General features: G+C 37.7%; 1 protein-coding gene across 3 annotated transcripts in view; it reads left to right on the top strand.

The window, feature by feature from the left end:
- The window catches only part of HACD4 (3-hydroxyacyl-CoA dehydratase 4), a 29,588-nt gene extending 17,820 nt beyond the window's left edge, over nt 1-11,768 (top strand). For 2 of the 3 annotated variants that reach the window (XM_008254198.4, XM_070065963.1), the window contains 3 exons: nt 5,922-6,028; nt 9,381-9,506; nt 11,351-11,768. In XM_008254198.4, the coding sequence (XP_008252420.2) occupies nt 5,922-6,028; nt 9,381-9,506; nt 11,351-11,433 (316 nt within the window). In that variant the 3' untranslated portion in view covers nt 11,434-11,768. The remainder of the gene's footprint in view (nt 1-5,921; nt 6,029-9,380; nt 9,507-11,350) is intronic. The other variant, XM_070065970.1, reaches the window with a different exon arrangement.
- The last annotated feature ends 10,875 nt before the right edge of the window (nt 11,769-22,643 follow it).

Genomic DNA, 22,643 nt, shown 5'->3' with positions numbered 1-22,643 from the left:
ATTCATTAAATAAAAGTTAAAAAAAATCAGCATCTGAAATAGTTTCTGTACCCCCATGTTCATTGCAGCACAATTCACAATAGCTAAGATGTGGAATCAACCCAGATGTCCATCAGCTGTTGACTGGATAAAGAAATTATGGTGCATATATATACTATGGAGTACTACTCAGCCATTAAAAAAAAAAAAACACACAAAATCCTGCCTTTTGCAACAAGATGGGCACAACTGGAAACCATTATACCTAATAAAATAAGCCAGTCTCAAAAACATAGATATCATATGTTTTCCCTGATCTGAGGTAACTAATAAAGTACCTAAAGTGTATTGTATTATAGTGAAAAGGACATTTTGAGATTTGATGATTGTTTACAGCCCTTGTCTTTTACATTGAAGAATGCTATTTTCTTCTTCATACTCTTTGTTGAACTCTTCTACTTAGTGTAGGGTTAACTATATGATCATTAGGTAAACTGAATTAGATCTTTGTAAAAATTAAGAGTGGAAATATTCCTAAATCTATATATGCAAAATGTATGAAATTTGTAAAAGCTAAATAAAATTTTAAAAAATTGAAAAAAAAATCCTACCAAAAAATTCTTAAGTCCCTCTCAGAAATGGTAAAAAAAAAAGATTCTAAATCTTCATATTTTCTGGATTGACTATAATTATAGAATTAAACAAATGAACACAAAAATATTCTGATTTTGAGAAATATTAAGCAAAAACAAAAAATACATTGAGTCCAAAGTTAAATAGAATGAAACATTTTGATGAATTAAAATGATTTTTCATATATATACCTCAGTAGTCATAAGTTATTTCTCATTTTTTAAATAGCTTTATAGACTTGGGGCAGATTTTGTGACTTTTTCTAGCTCATGACTTGCTATTTATGAGACTTTGGAGCCTCAGATGGGACTGTAGCTGTCCATATATTGTTGTTGAGTAGTCCTCATTCTTTTAGTATTGATTCAGTCACAGATAAGCTTAATAGACCCACTACAAAACAACTTCCTCAGTGAACGTGGTAGTGTGCTGTCATGGGAAGACTTTTGGACACAGTGGCAGGAGATCACAGGATGAAACCCACGTCCACTACCTACTTACTAACTGATCTTGGGCAATTACTTAACCTTTTAAAAAACATATTTATTGTCGCCAATCAGGGAGAACATATGATATTGCAACAACTAACTGAGCACCAAAGGGGAAACTTGTTGAAGTGAAATGGACACTATGAGAAACAGTGACTTGATCAGTTCTTGTCCTGATGGTTGATGTACAATGCAATACTTTATCCATTTTAGTATTTTTTTTTGTTCTAGTACCATTGGTTGAACTCTGTAATTAACACACAATTATTCTTAGGTGTTTAAATTTTAACTGAAAAGTGATCCCTGTTAGGAATTTGGAAAACATTATGCTGAGTGAAATAAGCCAATCCCAAAGGGACAAATACCACTTGTTCTCCTTGATAGGTGACAACTAACTGAGCACCAAAAAGGAAACCTGTTAAAGTGAAATGAACACTATGAGAAACGGTGACTTGATCAGCCCTCGCCCTGACTGTTGATGAGCAACTTAATACATTATCCCTCTTAGTATTTTTTTTGTTTGTTCTACTTAATACTTTTGGTTGAATACTGTAATCAATACACAATTCTTCTTAAGTGCTGAAACTTAACTGAAAAGTGATCACTGTTAAATATAAGAGTGGGAATAAGAGAGGGAAGAGATGTGCAATTCGGGACATGCTCAAGCTGACTTACCTCAAACGGTAGAGTTAGAAACATACCAGGGGATTCCAATTCAATCCCATCAAGGTGGCATGTACCAATGCCATCTCACTAGTCCCAGTGATCAATTTCTGTTCACAATTGATCATAATGATAGGACTAAGAACCAAAGGAATCACATAAACAAGAATAGTGTCTGCAAATACTAGCTGATAGAATAAAAAAGGGAGAGAACGATCCAACATGGGAAGTGAGATACACAGCAGACCCATAGAATGGCAGGTGTCCTAAACAGCACTCTGGCCTCAGAATCAGCCCTTAAGGCATGCGGATCCAGCTGAAAAGCCCATGAGAGTATCTCACGCATGGAAAGCCAAGACACTCTGGAAAAAAAAAAAAAAAACTAAATGAAAGATCTCCACGAGTGAGATCCCAGTGGAAAGAACGGGTCATCAAAGAAGGAGGTACCTTTCTCTGTAGGGAGGAGAGAACTTCCACTTTGACCATGGCCTTGTCTAAATATGATCAGAGTTGGTGAACTCAGGGGGCTTCCATAGCCTTGGCAGCTCATGACAAGAGCCTAGGGTGATTACTGATGCCATAAACAAGAGTGTCAATTTGTTAAGACAACAACAGGAGTCACTGTGCACTTACTCCTCATGTAGGATCTCTGTCCTTAATGTGCTGTACATTGAGATTTAATGCTATAACTAGTACTCAAACAGTATTTTTCACTTTATGTTTCTGTGTGGGAGCAAACTGTTGAAATCTTTACTTAATGTGTGCTGAACTGATCTTCTGTATATAAAGAGAATCGAAAATGAATCTTGATGTGAATGGAAGGGGAGAGGGAGTGGGAAAGGGGAGGGTTGTGGGTGGGAGGGACGTTATGGGGGGGGAAGCCATTGTAATCCATAAGCTGTACTTTGGAAATTTATATTCATTAAATAAAAGTTAAAAAATTTATTGAGATATTACTTATGTGCCTAAAATTCACCCCATTAAAACATAAAATTCATGGTTTTTAGTATAATCAAAGAGCTGTGCAAATGCTTTCCGTAATTTAAGAACATTTTCATCTCCCTCCCCCAAAAAGAAACAACATACAATCCTCTCTCCCTCCTTAACCCCACCCTTGGAAACCAATCATAATATCTCTATGGATTTGTCAATCTTGACATTTTCATATCAATTGTATCATCCAGTATATGGCCTTTTTTTGATTGCTTCTTTACTTAGCATTATGTTTTTATGGTTTATCCAATGTAGTATGTATGAGAACTATACTGTGTTTTGTGGCTGAAGAACATGCCATTATATTGATATACCACTTTCCATGTATCCATTTATGAGTAGATGGACATTTGGGTTGTTTCCACCATTTGGCCATGAATAATACTACTATGAACATCCATGTACAAGTTCTTATGTGTGCATGTTTTGGTTTTCTATTCTTAGGAGTGAAATTCCTAGGCACCTCCACTTTTGTAGCTCTAGTTTTTCTCTCTTGTAAACTGAGGAAGAGTTACCTTCCCAACACACCCTAGAATGGCTGTAAAAAGTAAAAATCAAGGAACTTCCTTTCTGATAAAGCATTTATGAAAAATCCATAGCTAACATGATGGTTACTAATGAAAGAATAATGATTTCCCCCTACGTTCAGAAACAAGACAAGGATATCCCTCTTATCAACATGGTTCTATTCAACATAGTACTGAAAAGCCTACGCATGGCAATTAAGAAAAAAATGATATACAAGGCATCCAGATTGGGAAGAAGTAAAACTATCTTCATTGGCAGATGACATGATCTTATATGTTAAAAGTAATAAGGAATCCACTAAAATATTGGAACTAATAAATAAGTTTATTACAGCTGTAGAATATAATATAAATATATCAATATACCAATGTTATTTTAATAAAATGAACTATGCTAAAAATTAAATTAAGAAAATACAATTTGTAATAACATAAAAACCAAAAAAAAGTATTTAAGAATAAATTCAACAAAAGATGTACAGAACTTGTGGCCAGTGCTGTGATACAGTAGATTAAGCCCCTGCCAGCAGCATCAGCATCCCATGTGGATGCCAGTTTGGAATCCAGCTTCTGCACTTGCCACCCAGCTCCCTGCTAGTGTGTCTGCGAGGGCAGCAGAAGATGGCCCAAGTGCTTGAGCCCCGGCACCCATGTGGGAGACCTGGATGAAGCCTCTGGCTTAAGACTTTGGCCTCTCCCAGCCCTGGCCTTTGTGGCCATTTGGGGAATGAACCAACAGATGGAAGATTTCTCTCTCATTCTGCCTCTGCCTCTCTGTCTGTGTAACTCTGCCTTTCAAATAAATAAAACTTTTAAAACAATTTGTATTTTTATACTGAAAACTACCAAACATTAAGATCTAAATAAATGTAAATGATATCCCACACTGAAGACATAATTTTGTGTTTCTTTTAAAGATTTGTTTATTTTGAAAATACACAGACACACACACGGGGTGGGGGACGGTATTTCCACCCACTGGTTTATTTCCCAGATGGCTACAACAGTCCCAGCAGTGAGCCAGGCAAAAACCAGGAGCCAGGAGCTTCATCCGGGCATCCCATGTGGGTGGCAGTGGCCCAAGCAGTTGGGCCATTTTCTGCTGTTTTCTTTAGGTCATTAGCAGGGAGCTGGATTGGAAGTGGAGCAGCCAGGACTTGAACCTGCACCCATATGGGATGCCAGCATTGCAGGTGGTGACTTTACCTACTATGCCACAATGTCAGCCCCCCAAATACTGTTAAGATGCCAGTATTCCTCAAACTGACCTGGAGATTCAGTGAAATCCCTATTGGAACTCAGGTGGTTTCTTTGTAAATATTGAGAAATTTATCTTAAAACTCATATAGAGGGGCTGGTGCTGTGGTACAGCAGGTTAAAGCCCTGGCCTGCAGTGCCGACATCCCATATGGGCACTGGTTCGAGTCCTGGCTGCTCCACTTCTGATATAGCTCTGTGCTATGGCCTGGGAAAGCAGTAGAAGATGGCCCAAGTGCTTGGACCCTTGCACCTGCATGGGAGACACGGAAGAAGCGCCTGGCTCCTGGGCTTCGGATCAGCTCAGCTCCTGCCGCTGCAGCCATTTGGAACCAATGGATGGAAGGACTCTCTCTCTCTCTCTTTCTCTCTCTCTCTCTCTCTCTCTCTCCCCCTTTCTCTGTAACTCTTTCAAATAAATCTTTAAAAAAAATCTCACATAGAAAATCAAGGAACTCAGAATAGTCAAAACAATCTTAAAAATGAACATAGTTGGAGGAATCACACTTCCCAATTTCAAAACTTATCATAAAGCAAAAACAGTCATATTATAGTACTGGCATAAGGGTCAATCATGAAATGGAACTGATATTCCAGAAATAAACTCTCACATTTTCAGTCAATTAATTTTCAACAAGGGTGCCTCAATGGGGAAAAGATAGTCTTTTCGACAAATGCTGCTGGCACACTGGATATCCACATGCAAAAGAATGAAGTTGGACCTCCACCTCATTTTTAAGAACTAAAAGTATAAAACCCTTAGTAGAAAATATGGGAGGTAATTTCTTATGACTTTAAATGTAGCAATGGAATCGTAGATATTACATGAAAGCAAAAACCACCTAACCTATTCAAAGAAACAGAAAGGTGTAGACTACTTCATCTGTTTTTTCTCAGTGGTAGGTTTAAAGGTATCTACTATTCCCAAAGCCAGCTCTTGGTTATTTTTTTTTAACTGAACACATAAGATGGCACAAAAATAGGGGGAATATAAATAAGGAATTGAAGTCACATTTTGGTTATTAAATTCATTCCTCAGATGTTTACAATTAAGTCTATCTTAAAACACCTGTGTGCTACATAAAATGGGTGTGGCTTTTAAATGAAATTGAAGTTACTAATCAAGGACTCTTGTAACTAATTTCTTGAGGGTTAACAGTTATATTTTTGCTGTTCAGCTCTATATTCCTGATCCTCTTCATCAGACAAGACTGACATTTTTTTAACCTATTACCTTGCCTAAATTTAATTAAATAAAGTATGTAATTAGCACATCTTCCAGTTTTGTTCCTGTGTTTATTATTTAGTAAGGTATTTTCCATTGCTGTTATTTCTCAGACATCAGCAGCAAATGAGACTTATGACTCTCCTTGTCTCCTTTTAGATACACTTACAGCATGCTATCAGTCATCGGAATGTCATATGCTTTCTTTACATGGCTCAGCCAAACACTATGGATGCCAATTTATCCTCTGTGTGTTCTTGCTGAAGGTAAGACAAGAGTGATTCTGTATTACTTACTGGCAAAAGCTACCTAGTTTTGATGATTAAGTTTTTTGTAATTACATTTTGATGGTGAGTTTGTTGGTGATAAAAATGCCATTTTTGCTAGTGCTTAGCTCACTCAGTGTATCTTTCCTGGCATATTACCCTTGATGCAAAGATGTAAAACATTAAGAAGCAAAGTTGGGTAAGGAAGCAGCTCTTCACATAGACAACATAATGGATAAGAACCAAGGCCAACTGGGTTCACGTCCTTAGCCTTAGTGGCTCCCTAGATGAGTTTTGGGTAACTCTTGAATCTCCCTGAGTCTTCTTCCTCATCATTTACATTTAGAGATCCTCCGAGGTTTTACTTTTAAGGCATGTAAGCAGTTCTTGCTGGCTAGATTACATTCCTTACTTTCCACCTCCATTCAACCCACCCTCTGCCAACAACTAGTTAAATTGTATCTTGAGGTTAGTCATCACTTTTTTTTTTAATTTAATGAATGCATTTTTACATAGATGCAACTTTAGGAATACAGTGGTTCTTTCCCTCATATCCCCCACCCTGCTCCCTTCCCACCTCCCATTTCCTCTCCCATCTCCTTCTTCATTGTGGATCATTTTTAGTATGACTTTATATAGAGAGAACCATCCCTATGCTAATCATAGAGTTCAACAATTTGCCCCGATGCCTACACACAATCTATAGAGTACAGTTTGAGGAGAGAATTTGCAGTCACTTCTCATATTGCAATTCAATAGGGACAGAGGTCCTACCTGGGGAGCAAGTGCACATTGACTACTATTGTTCCTTTAACAATTAACACTTTTTTATGACGTCAGGGATTAATCGAGGCTCTTGTCGTGAGCTGCCAGGGCTATGGAGCCCTTTTGAGTCATCACTTTCTGAGGGAAGTTGTTCCTGAATTCAGCTAGGTTAATTTAGTCTAGTACAGCATCATGGGTATCTTTTTTATTGGTCCTATCACAGTTGTAATTAGACATTTGTATTCTTTGCTTAAATCAATTTATCTGATTAGGCTCTAAATGCTGTGAGAGTACCGGGGTGTCTGTCTGGTTTTGCTTCCTCCCTTCCTCCATTATACATAATAATAAATAAATACTGAATGAACTACTGAATACATATGGACTAGGCTAATTATATAGTCCAAATATAAATCTAAAATTTTAAATCAAATAATTTAAGAAGCTTAAGGATATCTGAAGATCATATGCTTTCTTCTATAATGGATTTGGTGGATTGGTAGTGAACTCTTGAAAGATAAAAATGTTTGAAAACTAAAGACATAAAATAATTAAGAAAGCATTTTATAGTAACTAAAGGAAAACATAAGGAAACAGATATAACATGAGATGGTGACACTGGCAATACTTCTAAAGTATTTAAAACCCAGCACTAATTAAAACCACATGTTTTCTGTCTACTGATGGCTAAAGAAAATGATTTTAACTTATAGTAAATTATATTATACTTTTAAAAGCTTCTTTCAAAAGGAAGAATTTTTAAAGTTTGGAATAGACTATGCTAAGAGAATATGAAGAACAACCTTGAAAAACATACACACACACACACACACAGAGAGAAAGAGAGAGAGAGAAAGAGAAAGACTGCCCATTCTTTAAGAATGAAATCCTTTACACATTGGAGTATGTATTAAATATACTCTTTGTTATTTAATATGAAAATATTATAAAAATAAATGAAATGGGTGATATTGAGGAGACATCATACAAAGTATAAGTTAGATCAGGGCAATATATTTTTCCCCAAAGATTTATTTATTTATTTGAAAGTCAGAGTTACACACAGAGAGAAGAGGCGGGGGGGGGGGGGAGAGAGAGAGGTCTTCCATCCGCTTGTTCACTCCCCAATTGGCCACAACTGCCAGAGCTACGCCAATTTGAAGCCAGGAGCCAAGGGCTTTTAAATGAAATTGGTCCAGTTCTCCCACGTGGGTGCAGGGGCCCAAGGACTTGGACCATCTTCTACTGCTTTCCCTGGCCATAGCAGAGAGCTGGATTGGAAGTGGAGCAGCCAGGACTTGAACCAGCGCCCATATGGGATGTTGGCACTGCAGGTAGCAGCTTTACCCGCTTTGCCACAGCACCGGCTCCAAGCCTTCTCTTTTCTAGGAAAACCGTGTTCTTACATTATTGCCATACAACTTATGTTCTTTTATTATATACATGAAATTATTCTTGTAATTATACAGTAAAGTACTTACAGAAAAAAGTCTAGAAACATATGTGACAAAGTGTTAATAATGATTAATTCTGAGTGATGGGATATGGATGATTAAGACTTCATAGGTTTCTATATAATTCCAAAGCCCAAAGTATAAAAAAGTTAAGAAACCTACTTAACTTTTGATAACTCTTGCTTTATATGCTTTAGCAAGTATAATTTTCCATCTAAAGGTAAGGCAAGTAATTACACATAAATAGCGAAATTAACTAATTATATTGATCAAGTATATTCTAGAGTCTTAGGTGCAGTTCATGTTAATCTTAGATGGCACGTCTGGTATCAATTTAAGGTCCTGCACTGATGTTACTCATACCCCGGTCCTGTCTGACTCTAACACCTGTGAGATAATGACTTTTCTTCATTTCTCTCTTTTTAAAAACTGTAAAAATTTTTAGATTCACAGAAACTACAAAAGTTATACTTCATCTAACTTACCCAATTGATAAATCTTATATAACACTAGCATCATATCAATTAATTCCATGAAATGTTATCAAAAATCTATACCTAGGTTACAATTTCATAGAACCTCTTTCTCTTTTATCTGATATCAGCCTTCTCCCTCATAATAAGTAGACCAGCATTTCTCACAGAATTGCTTAGAATTTTTAAATACTATGGGGACTGGGGAGGAAGAAGATATTTCTAGGCCAGCTAAGTTGAGGAAATGTTGTAAGAAACCAGTTTTGTTATTGCAGAACTCAGAAATCCTACTAGGCTAATGTATATTGTGAAACTCTAAAAAGAAAGTATATGCAGCATTTTACAAATTTCTCTGTCACCCCTATTTGTAGCTTAGGGAACAGATATATGTTGAGTTCTACTTCAAGAAACAACTGTAAACTCTTTTTATGTAGGCATGATAAAGTATACTATGGACAAAAATTCAACAAGTCATACAGCTGTGACAGCCCTGCCAACTTAATCACTCAGTAAATTTCTATATCAAATTGTAGCTTTAGCAAAAGACTTCAGCCATCACCACAACCTGTTCAAAGCATCTTTCAGCTATGGAGACACACAACCCTGTAACAAGTTAAGGAAGGAAACCTTGTGATGTGGTTTTTGTTGTTTTGTTTTAAACAGCATTTGCCATATATCAGTCTCTGCCTTACTTTGAATCACTTGGCACTTATTCCACCAAGCTGCCCTTTGACTTATCCATCTACTTCCCATATGTGCTAAAAATATATCTCATGATGCTCTTTATAGGTAAGTAGCTTTTCTGTTTTATTTTTGCATTCTTCCATGGCTTTGTGATTTGTGCTACCATCCACCAATAATAGGCAATTTGATAAACATAGAAGAGACCAAGGAGGAAGCCTGACACAATGAACTTGGTCTTGGTAATAAAATAACTGAAAGTTATAATGCTTTATGCAGGACGTCATCAGATCAAAAATATCACTGTTTCACTGTATGAATCAGATATAACTGCATTGTGTATAAAATACAAAACTTTTGATCATGGCACAGTATCTACTAACAAAACCAGATGTCAAATTAAATAGTATTGTCTGTTTCTGATTTTTACATTTATATCTATTTTGTTTTCTGTTTTTTACTTGCTAATACTTTCTAGCAGGTGAAAGAGAGTAAGTGCTAAAGACTCAAGAAAAATGTATGGAATAAAACCTTAATTTAAAAAAATTTGATCAGTCAGCTCAATTGTTTTCCAGGATATTGAGAAAAATATTTCCATTTTTAAATTTTACTTTCCTTAGCTGTAACTTTCTTTAGATTTTAAAAAATTTATTAATTTTTCTAATATTTTTTCATGTTAATATTATATTAATACAAAGAGAACAGATTCAATATAGTTCATAAGTAGAATTTTTTTTTTTTTTGACAGGCAGAGTGGACAGTGAGAGAGAGAGACAGAGAGAAAGGTCTTCCTTTTTCCATTGGTTCAACCCCCAGTGGCCGCTGCAACCAGCGTGCTGTGGCCGGCGCAGTACGTTGATCCGAAGCCAGGTGCTTCTCCTGGTCTCCCATGTGGGTGCAGGGCCCAAGGACCTGGGGCCATCCTCCACTGTACTCCCAGGCCACAGCAGAGAGCTGGACTGGAAGAGGGGCAACCGGGACAGGACCGGCACCCCAACCGGGACTAGAACCCCGGTGTGCCGGCGCTGCAGGCAGAAGATTAGCCTATTGAGCCATGGCGCTGGCCTCATAGATACAATTCTAAGAATATAATAATATTCTTTTCCTTTCTCCCATTGTTTCCCTTTCTCTCTCTCTCTCTCCCTCTCTCTCCCTCTCTCTCTCCTTCTTTGTTCTTCCTTCCTTTCTTATTTTTTGAGATGACATTTTTTTAAAGATTTATTTATTTATTTGAAAGGTAGAGTTAGAGAGAGGCAGAAGCAGAGAAAAAGATCTTCATCCACTGGTTCACTCCCCAAATGGCTGCAATGGCTGGGGCTGGGCTGATTGGAAGCCAGGAGCCAGGAGCTTCTTCTGGGTCCCCCTTGCTGGTGCAGAGGTCCAAGCACTTGGGCCATCCTCTGCTGCTTTCCCAGGTCATAGCAGAGAGCCAGATTGGAAGTGGAGCAGCCAAGACATGAACCGGCGCCCATATGGGATGCCGGCCCACTATGCCACAGTGCAGGCCCCAAAAATAACATATTTTTAATTAACATTACACTCAAGGACTTAATCTTCCACTAAATAAAGGATCAACATGTAAAAAAACCATAGTTTAATAGTAATATAGGCAAGGGATATAAACAATAATCAAATGGAAAGATGATCATTTTACCTAATCTTCACAAATCAACAAAACAAAGATTATATGGCAACATGTATCACAAAAACAGTATGTACAGAAGAAAGACAAATGTGAAACTGTAGAAGAGGAAGAGAGAACTACCCAAAAGAAAAGGGAAACAAATTCCTTGCAATGTAAGCACAAGGAGTTTGTTTTATTTCTCTTGCTGCATAAAATGTAGGCACCTCTTTCAGTATTTCTCCTTCTAATTGTATTTGAAAATCAGAGTTATTTCCAGAAAAATGGTTAATTAACCTTACTTACTTTGCCATTTCTTTCTCCACATTAGGTATGTATTTTACCTATAGTCATCTTTACTTAGAAAGAAGAGAAGTCCTCAGCATCTTTCCCGTGAAAAAGAAGAAAATGTGAAGAAGAGCATTCCAGTGTGCATGAGAAAAGACAAGCTTGTGGATTCAGCTGCAGGAAATACAACACGGGAAAGTATTCTGGTGGAAAAATACCTACTATTGGACAAAAATTCATGACATGAAATAATTGCATTTATCCCTTAAACTATCTAGACATATCGCAGCAATCAATGTTTCTTGCACATTGTATTTTCAAATATACCCTTGCATTCCCTATATCACCAAAGCTGTGGATTTGATACAAGTTGCATTTATATTGTATGAAGTATGTTTTCCTGTAAGATTAATGAGAAAAAGGAAATTGACTGAAGTAAATTCAATTATATTGAGAAACTATACCTGATAATCTGAATTATTTCTTTTCAGTTCTGAGTTCCCAAACAGCAGCCAATCTATAGGAAAGCCATGTAAAATATACTCTAAAGTTTTCTAGAATAACATTTTATATACAGAAGTCCTTGTTGTCCCCAGAGCTACCCACCTTAAACATTACACACACTTAAAATATTGAGCAAACATCTCTCTAAACATATCTTAGTTCATTCTTCTATAAGAAAACACCAAAAATTGGGTGACTTATATGACAGCAAACCGATTTCTCACAGTTTGGAAGCCCGAGAAGTCCAAGAACGAGACGCCTATCACTTTCATAACTGGTGAAATCCCTCTTTCTGATGTGAAGATGAATGCTTTTCTTGTTGTATCCTCACATGAGAGAGGCAGCAAGAGCGAGAGGAGAGATCTACCCACAAGCTAATTACTTCCCAAAAACAGCTACCTTCAGATACCACATTGAGGGTTAGGGATTAGCACAGAAACTTTAGGGAAACACGAACATTGAGTCCACAACACTTTGATAGAATACTTTAGTATCAGTTAAGTTATTCAGTTTTCATGCTAGAAGAGAGGACCCTGATGAAAACAAGAGAGATTTGGCAAAGATACAAAAAATGTCTCATACTGTACCTCATTTTTCTTCTTAACATTAGAACACATACATTCCTTACAGGGAAATAAATGTACCCAAATGTAGGTAATTCTTTAAAGGCAGGGAAAAAATAAGAACTAATAGTATTTTTATTATATATTACTGATTTATTATTATTAACTACTAGAATGTATTTCATCACTTAGATTTGAAAAATGTCCCTTTCTCTGAAGATCTAAAAAAAACTTGATTAACTAAGAATAATTTCTGTACCATCAGTAAATTACTTAATTTTTAAAAGGAATTTCAGACCTGTGCTGTGGCATAGTAGGTAAAGCCACTGTCTGCAGTACAAGCACCCCATTTGGGCTCAGGTTCGAGTTCCGGCTGCTCCACTTCCCATCCTCTGCTATGGCCTGGGAAAGCAGAAGACGGCCCAAGTGCTTGGGCCACTGCACACGCATGGGAGGCCTGAAAAAGCTCCTGGCTCCTGGCTCCTGGCTTTGGATTGGTGCAGCTCCAGCCGTTGTGGCCATCCCAGGGAGTGAACCAGCAGATGGAAGATCTATCTTTCTCTCTGCCTCTCTGTAACTCTGCCTTTCTAACAAATAAATAAATCTTAAAAAAAAGATTTGTAGAGATCTTATTATCAAGTAATGATATGATATTAAATGTGTTGAGACATAAGAATGTAATTTGTGAAAAATACGTAATCATTTCTACTAAATAAAATATTTGAAAATATTGATTATTTATAAAGTAACTTGATATCTTTATAAGTGCAATAATTTAGAATTTTTAAATAAAAATTTTAAAGTTACGTTTTTATTTTGCTTTTAAAATTGCTTATCTTCTAAAGCAAGAAACATTACCAAAAGTCAGCCTTAGTGTGCAAAGAGAACAGAATCCCTTTGCAGACTTTAGGTGACTTGGTCTACATTGAGCCCAGTAGACGTGGCTACTTATATTGTTGAATTATACAACTAGATTCACTAAAATGAAGAACAGAATTAAAGAAACTTCATTTTACTGGGATATTACAAGAACTTCAAATTTCATTATTAAGTATTACTTGGGTTTTTTTTTTTTAAACTAGATTAACTTAGGAAACTGTCTACTTTTTTTTAAAAGAAAACCAAAAGAAACATAAGTGAATTAACAGTTATTGTAATTTCAAAGAAGCGATGAGGATGGGCAGTAATGTAAGATATTTGCATCGATTATTACAAACTAAGATGTATGATCTCCTTTGATAACAGAGTCACAGTTGTTAATAACCATTGTGGTTGGTTGCCAATGTTCTTGTTGAAGAAATACTAAAATTTCATTAGAGGTTAGTGAAAATGAAAATATGCAGCCAATTTGTCTTTCCACTCAAATTCATGTCTCCCAAGTTAAGAGATCCAGACAAAGAGAAGTTGAAACAGTAAAGAGCAATTGGATTACAAAGTTGAGTTCCTGGATGTTTTAACTATGTGTTCTTCAAATCTCTTTCATTTTGTAGTGTAGACAAAGGCTAACTTCTCAAATATAAGTAATATAGGTGAAATAGGGGCCATTAGATATTTTAAAAACTTAAGAACACTTTTTTACTCAATTGCCATTCATCATCTTAATCACTTCTAGGTGTGCAATTCAGTGGCATTAATTATGTTCATTTTATAGTGCAACCATCACCATCTTTATCTCCATAATTCCTTTCATCTTGTAAAATGGAAACTCTGCCAAAAGGCCGAGAAGTGATGCATCCGTTAACTATTAACTCTTCACACCTGCCTTGCCCCAGCCCCTGGCAACTACCATTCTACTTTCTGCCGCTATGATTTGTGACTACTCTACCTCATATAAATGGAATTATATAGTATTTGTCTTTTATGAATGGCTTATTTCACTTAACATACCTTCAGGGTTCATCCTTGTTGTAGTGGATGTAGAAATTTCCTTCCTTTCCAAGGCTGCCTAATAACAGAGGAATTACTTCTGTCAGTTTGCTATTTGTTTTCTATTGGTCTTACAGGTTTTCTGATCCCCTTTCCCTGCATGACTGTTTTCTTTTGTGTTGATTTTTTTTTCTGCAGTGAAATGTTTAAATAACTTTCTCATTTCTTTTGTTATCACAGCTATTTTCTTTGTGGTTACCATGGGGATTATCTTTAATATCCTAAAGCTAAGACATTCTAATTTGGATTTATACCAACTGAACTTCAATAACATACAAAATCTCTGCTCCTTTACATCTCCATCAGCTACTTTTTTCAGTTGTTCATGTCAGAAAACCACATCTTTATGTATTGTGTATCCAAAGCCATAAATTAATAATTTTTAAAAATTCATTAGTCTCTTAAATTATGTAGAAAACAGAAAGTGGAGTTACAAACTACTGTAATAATAACACTAGACTTTATTATAACTGCTGGCGTATTTCTTCTACAGCGATTTCATTTCTTCATATGCCTTGTGAGTTACTGTCTCATGTCTATTTCAAACTGCAGGAATCTCATTAGCATTTCCTGCAGGAGCAAATCTGATGGTATCATATCTAGGATGTTTTAATTTCTCCCTTACTTTTGAGGACAGTTTCACAAAATGTAAGATTCATGCTTAATAAGCTTTTTTTAAAATACTTTGAATAAATCAGCCTGCTGCCTTTTGGATGAGAAATCTATTGATAACCTTATTGAGGATCACTTGAATACAACAAATTGATTTTGTTTTTCCTTGCTTCCAGGATTCTCTCTTTGCTTTTTTTTTTTTTAAGATTTTATCTATTTATTTAGAGTTAGAGAGAGGGAGAGACAGAGAGAAAGGTCCTCCATCCACTGGTTCACTCCCAAATGGCTGAAACAGCATGGGCTGAGCCAATCTGAAGCCAGGAGTCTCTTTGGGGTCTCCAAACCAGGTGCAGGGCCCAAGCACTTGGGCTATCCTCCACTGCTTTCCCAGGCCCCAGCAGAGAGCTGGATCAGAAAAGCAGCATGGACTGGTGCCCATATGGGATTTCGGCACTGTAGGCAAAGGCTTAGCCCACTACACCACAGTTGTTGAGTATCATGGATGTTTATATTCATCTGTCTCATCAAATTTGGGAGGTTTCTGGTCGTTTTCTTTCTTTTCCTAGGACCCCCATAATGTGTTTGTGGAATCTTCAAAAAGTCTATGCAAAATATGCACTATCTTTTAATTCTATTTTCCACTAAGATTTAGAAGCTGCCTGTATGTCAGCCTGCTTTGTTTCCCTCAGATCCCTTATACTCTGTTTCTATTTTTGCAATCTTTATTTTCTGCTGCTCAGACTCTTTAATGGTTTCCATTCTCTATCCTCATGTATGCTGATTCTTCTGGATGCTCAAATATGCCTTTGAAGAACTAACGTAGATTTTTTTTCATTCTGATTATTGTGTATTTTTTCAGCTCCAGAATATATTTAAAGAGGTTTTTTTCTTATTTATTTTTATTTATTTGTAAGGCAGACTAAGAGAGAGACAGAGAGACCAAGAAAGATCTTCCATCCACTGGTTCACTTCCCAAAGGCTGAAGCTAAGAACCTGGAACCTTACTTGGGCCTCCCATGTAGGCGGGAGGGACCCAAGTACTTCAGTCATCACCAACTGCCTACCAGGCACATTAGCAGGAGGTTGGATTGTAAGTAGAGGTACGACTCAAACCTGGGCACTTCAATAGAGGATGCAGTTGTCCCCAGTGGTGGTTTAACCCACTGTGCCACAATGCCCACCCCTTATATTTTAACCCAGTTTGCCACAATACCGCTTATATTTTTATTTCTAAAAATATTTTAATAACATGCAATATTTACATATTTTTATGGTATAGAGTACACTTTTAACAGATATACCAAGTGTAAACCAATCAAACTAAACCACTAGCCTTTTTATTTTCTTATCTTTTCTTGTGTTTGGAGCCTAAAAGCTTCTCTCTTCCATTTCCTTATACAGATTATAATACATGGTTGTAAATAATAGTCATCTCTCTCTGATATGGAATACTAGAACTTGTTAACTCTTCCTGACTTTGTTTGGTACCTATTATCCAACTTCCCTACATCCCCTCTCCACTCACCCTTCCCAAACTCTACCAATCACTATTATTAGTTCAGATCAACTCTTTTTTTTTTTTTTTTCACTTCCACATATGAGAAAGAACCTGTGGTATTTGTCTGTATGTGTCTGGTTTACTTAAAATAATGATCTTGGGCTTCATCCATTTTGCTGCAAATGTAAGGATTTCATTTTTTTTTTTTTTTTGACAGGCAGAGTTAGTGAGAGAGAGACAGACAGACAGAAAGGTCTTCCCTCCGTTGGTTCACCCCCCAAATAGCTGCTACAGCTGGCACGCTGCACAGATTGGAAGCCAGGAGCCAGGTGCTTCCTCCTGGTCTCTCATGCGGGTGCAGGGCCCAAGCACTTGGGCCAACCTCCACTGCCTTCCCTGGCCACAGTAGAGAGCTGGACTGGAAGGGGAGCAACCGGGACAGAATCCGGGGCACCAGCGCCACAGGTGGAGGATTAGCAGGTGGCGCCGGCCAAGATTTCATTCTTTTTTTGCTAATAATATTCCACCGTGTATAAATACCAAAAAGCTTTTTTTTTTTATTTGAAAGACAGTTGTTTTAAATTATTTTTCTAATAGATCCACCATCAGGTCTTTTTCAGGAATAGTTTGTTGATTTATTCTTTTCCTTGGAAAGGACCATACTATCCTGTTTCTTTTTTCTTCTTTTTTTGGACATTTGAATCTAATAAGGTAGTAACTCTGGAAATCAGATTCTTCTCTTTCCCTGGGCATGCAGTTTTTTGATTTTGTTTTTTGATTGTTGTAGGCTGTATCTATGCCAAGGATCACCCTGAAGCATAAACTGAAGGCTTCTCAGCTCTTTTTTGAACCTGCACTTTTCCCTGACCTCAAAAGTCACTTTCTGATTTTCCCCAAATATGCAGCTGTTTCTGAACATCCCAGGCTTCAAGGTCAGACTCTCGTAAGGTGAAAAGAGAAAATTGCAGATGGGGAAAAGGATGGTGGCTCTTCACAGCCCTCGGGAGTTACTTGGGGGAGTAGGGGGTACAACAATGGGGGAGGGTACAATGACATTGGGTGCCCACCTCCTTGTCTGAACATCTGTGATGGCAGCAGCAACCAGCAGTCAGAGCACAGACTCTCAATATTTGAAGAACAATGTCCTTATTGCACACCTCAGCTCCCATACATTGTGTGCATGCTGCTCCTGAAATGTATGCACAATTGCCTGCCAAGAATTTGAGATTGCAGGATCAGTAGTTGCTATAGTGCTAAGAGCTGATGTTGGCCAAACTCAAACACAATGTACACTTAAAGTCTTCCTCTGGAAGTTGCAAGCCTCCAATACATTCTAGAATTACAGAACAGTTGTATCAGATACTGCCAGTTCAACTGTTTTCTAGGTATATAAACAGATTCCCGGTGTTTCTTACTCTACCATCTTCCCAGAATCCTCCTCTCCAAGATATAGCTTTTAGAATGTTTTTTCAAATGCTAAGTTGAATTGCCTGAACTTAAATTAATCCCATCCAACAAATAAACAATATCACCAGTGCCTCTGGTATTCAGAGGAAAAAAAACTACTGACTCAAAACTGCTTTGGATTACATCACTCAATACATCTACTTAAAAAATACAAGTGAAACACACACATGAAAGTAGTACCATGAGACCTGGGTTCATTCCTTATCAAAATAGTTGAATGAAAAATGGTAACTAACTTCCTCCAAAAATATCCATTGAGTGTGGATGTGTTTTATTTGTACTTTAGTGTGCTTTTCAAGAAAATACTCTTATCCTGGTCTTGAGTTTTCATTTAATAGGCCAGTGTTAACAGATGAAGCTGATCTCTAGTCTGCTATATGCACATACCTACATTCATTCCAGAAACACTTATTTGGTACCTACAATATGCCAAGCATTACAGAACATGTTAAATCTGCACTAGGCTTCTTACAAACAAAGTTGTTACTAATGAAGGTACTGCATCTTGCAAACCAAACCCAAATCTAGTAGGAGAAGAGAAATAATTAAAACCAGAGAAGAAATTAACAGGATTGAATCCAAAAAAAAACACTACAAAAAATCAGCCAAGCGAGAAGCTGGTTTTTTGAAAAAATAAACAAAATTGACACCCCATTGGCCCAACTAACTAAAAAAGGAAGAGAAAAGACCCAAATCAATAAAATCAGAGATGAAAAAGGAAATGTAACAACAGACACCACAGAAATAAAAAGAATCATCAGAAATTACTACAAGGACCTGTATGCCAGCAAACAGGAAAATCTATCAGAAATGGATAGATTCCTGGACACATGCAATCTACCAAAATTGAACCATGAAGACATAGAAAACCTAAATAGACCCATAACTGAAACAGAAATTGAAACAGTAATAAAGGCCCTCCCAACAAAGAAAAGCCCAGGACCAGATGGATTCACTGCTGAATTCTACCAGACATTTAAAGAAGAACTAATCCCATTTCTTCTCAAACTATTCAGAACAATCGAAAAAGAGGGAATCCTCCCAAATTCTTTCTATGAAGCCAGCATCACCTTAATCCCTAAGCCAGAGAAAGATGTAGCACTGAAACAAAATTACAGACCAATATCCCTGATGAACATAGACGCAAAAATCCTCAATAAAATTCTGGCCAATAGAGTACAACAACACATCAGGAAAATCATCCACCCAGACCAAGTGGGATTCATCCCTGGTATGCAGGGATGGTTCAACATTCGCAAATCAATCAATGTGATTCACCACATTAACAGACTGCAAAAGAAAAACCATATGATTATCTCAATTGATGCAGAGAAAGCATTTAATAAAATACAACACTCTTTCATGATAAAAACTCTAACCAAATTGGGTATAGAAGGAACATTCCTCAATATAATCAAAGCAATTTATAAAAAACCCACAGCCAGCATCCAACTGAATGGGGAAAAGTTGGAAGCATTTCCACTGAGATCTGGCACCAGGCAGGGATGCCCACTCTCACCACTGCTATTTAACATAGTTCTGGAAGTTTTAGCCAGAGCCATCAGACAAGAAAAAGAAATCAAAGGAATACAAATTGAGAAGGAAGAAGTCAAACTATCCCTCTTTGCAGACGATATGATTCTTTACTTAGAGGATCCAAAGAACTCTACTAAGAGACTATTGGAACTCATAGAGGAGTTTGGCAAAGTGGCAGGATATAAAATCAATGCACAAAAATCAACAGCCTTTGTATACACAAGCAATGCCATGACTGAGAAAGAACTGCTAAGATCAATCCCATTCACAATAGCTACAAAAACAATCAAATACCTTGGAATAAACTTAACCAAGGACGTTAAAGATCTCTACGATGAGAATTACAAAATCTTAAAGAAAGAAATAGAAGAGGATACCAAAAAATGGAAAAATCTTCCATGCTCATGGATTGGAAGAATCAACATCATCAAAATGTCCACTCTCCCAAAAGCAATTTATAAATTCAATGCAATCCCAATCAAGATACCAAAGACATTCTTCTCAGATCTAGAAAAAATGAAGCTGAAATTCATATGGAGCCACAAGAGACCTCGAATAGCTAAAGCAATCTTGTACAACAAAAACAAAGCCGGAGGAATCACAATACCAGATTTCAGGACATACTACAGGGCAGCTGTAATCAAAACAGTATGGTACTGGTACAGAAACAGATGGATAGACCAATGGAACAGAATTGAAACACCAGAAATCAACCCAAACATCCACAGTCAACTTATATTTGATCAAGGATCTAAAACCAATTCCTGGAGCAAGGACAGTCTATTCAATAAATGGTGCTGGGAAAACTGGATTTCCACGTGCAGAAGCATGAAGCAAGACCCCTACCTTACACCTTACACAAAAATCCACTCAACATGGATTAAAGACCTAAATCTACGTCCTGACTGTGGGGAGCAACTCGGACTAGACTGTTACTGGAATTAAGACTTATTCTATGCATCTGCTCTCCCACAATATGGCGCTGGGAGAGGAGGAAACAGCTTCTACACAGCTGCCTCCAGTTCAACCAATAAACAGCAGGACCTGCTCCTGATTGGAGGAGAGCAGCGTACTCGGCGTGTGGGTAGCAGAGTTGGGATTGGTGGAAGAGGACTATAAAGGAGGAGAGAGACAACATGCACCAGGGAACATCTAAGGGGAACACCTGAGCAGCCCCCAAGAGAGCCGGCCGGCGGTGTGCCGCTCCCCCGCGGAAGTGGGGAAAGTGGCAGGGGGAACCGCCCTTCCACGGAGGTGGAAGGGTCGGTAGCCAACCCGGGAAGAACCAGCTCTCCACGAAGAGGGGGAGCGACACTGACACCATCAAGTTATTAGAGAACATTGGAGAAACCCTTCAAGATATTGGCACAGGAAAAGAATTTCTGGAAAAGACCCGGGAGGCACAGGCAGTCAAAGCCAAAATCAACTATTGGGATTGCATCAAATTGAGAAGTTTCTGTACTGCAAAAGAAACAGTCAGGAGAGTGAAGAGACAACCGACAGAATGGGAAAAAATATTTGCAAACTATGCAACAGATAAAGGGTTAATAACCAGAATCTACAAAGAGATCAAGAAACTCCACAAAAACAAAACCAACAACCCACTTAAGAGATGGGCCAAGGACCTCAATAGACATTTTTCAAAAGAGGAAATCCAAATGGCCAACAGGCACATGAAAAAATGTTCAAGGTCACTAGTAATCAGGGAAATGCAAATCAAAACCACAATGAGGTTTCACCTCACCCCGGTTAGAATGGCTCACATACAGAAATCTACCAACAACAGATGCTGGCGAGGATGTGGGGAAAAAGGGACACTAACCCACTGTTGGTGGGAATGCAAACTGGTCAAGCCACTATGGAAGTCAGTCTGGAGATTCCTCAGAAACCTGAATATAACCCTACCGTTCGACCCAGCCATCCCACTCCTTGGAATTTACCCAAAGGAGTTTAAATTGGCAAACAAAAAAGCGGTCTGCACCCTAATGTTTATTGCAGCACAATTCACAATAGCCAAGACCTGGAACCAACCTAAATGCCCATCAACGGTAGACTGGATAAAGAAATTATGGGATATGTATTCTTTAGAATACTATACCGCAGTAAGAAACAACGAAATCCAGTCATTTGCAACAAAATGGAGGAATCTGGAACACATCATGCTGAGTGAAGTAAGCAAGTCCCAAAGGGACAAATACCATATGTTCTCCCTGATCGGTGACAACTGACTGAACACCAAAAAGGAAACCTCCTGAAGTGAAATGGACACTATGAGAAAGGGTTACTTGATCAGCATAGCCCTGACTGTTAATGAACAACTTAATACATTATCCCTCTTAGTAGTTTTTTTTTTTTGTCTGCCCTACTTAATATGACTGGTTTAATTCTGTAATTAATACACAGTTATTCTTAAGTGTTAAAAATTAACTGAAATGTGATCCCTGTTAAACATAAGAGTGGGAATAAGAGAGGGAAGAGATGTATAATTTGGGACATGCTCAAGCTGACTTGCCCCAAATGGTAGAGTTAGAAACATACCAGGGGATTCCAATTCAATCCCATCAAGGTGGCATGTACCAATGCCATCTCACTAGTCCAAGTGATCAATTTCAGTTCACAATTGATCATAATGAAAGGACTAAGAGTCAAAGGGAGCACATAAACAAGTCTAGTACCTGCTAACACTAACCGATAGAATAAATAAAGGGGAGAGTGATCCAACATGGGAAGTGAGATACTCAGCAGACTCATAGAATGGCAGATGCCCTAAATAGCACTCTGGCCTCAGAATCAGCCCTAAAGGCATTCTGATCTGGCTGAAAAGCCCATGAGAGTATTTCAGGCATGGAAAGCCAAGACACTCTGGCAAAAGATCTCTGTGAGTGAGATCCCAGTGGAAAGAACAGGTCTTCAAAGAAGGAGGTACCTTTCTCTGAAGGGAGGAGAGAACCTCCACTTTGACTATGACCTTGTCTAAACAAGATCAGAGTCGGAGAACTCAGAGGGCTTCCATAGCCTTGGAAACTCATGACTGGAGCATAGGGAGATTACTGATGCCATAGACAGGAGTGTCAGTTGGTAAAGTCAACAACAGGAGTCACTGTGCACTTACTCCTCATGTAGGATCTCTGTCCTTAACGTGCTGTACATTGAGATTTAATGCTATAACGAGTACTCAAACAGTATATTTCACTTTGTGTTTCTATGGGGGTGCAAACTGTTGAAATCTT

This window comes from Oryctolagus cuniculus, chromosome 1 (genome assembly GCF_964237555.1).
Source record: "Oryctolagus cuniculus chromosome 1, mOryCun1.1, whole genome shotgun sequence".
Lineage (NCBI taxonomy): Eukaryota > Metazoa > Chordata > Mammalia > Lagomorpha > Leporidae > Oryctolagus > Oryctolagus cuniculus.
The sequence above is the reverse complement of the archived record's forward strand: the minus strand, read 5'-3'. Positions and strand labels throughout refer to the sequence as shown.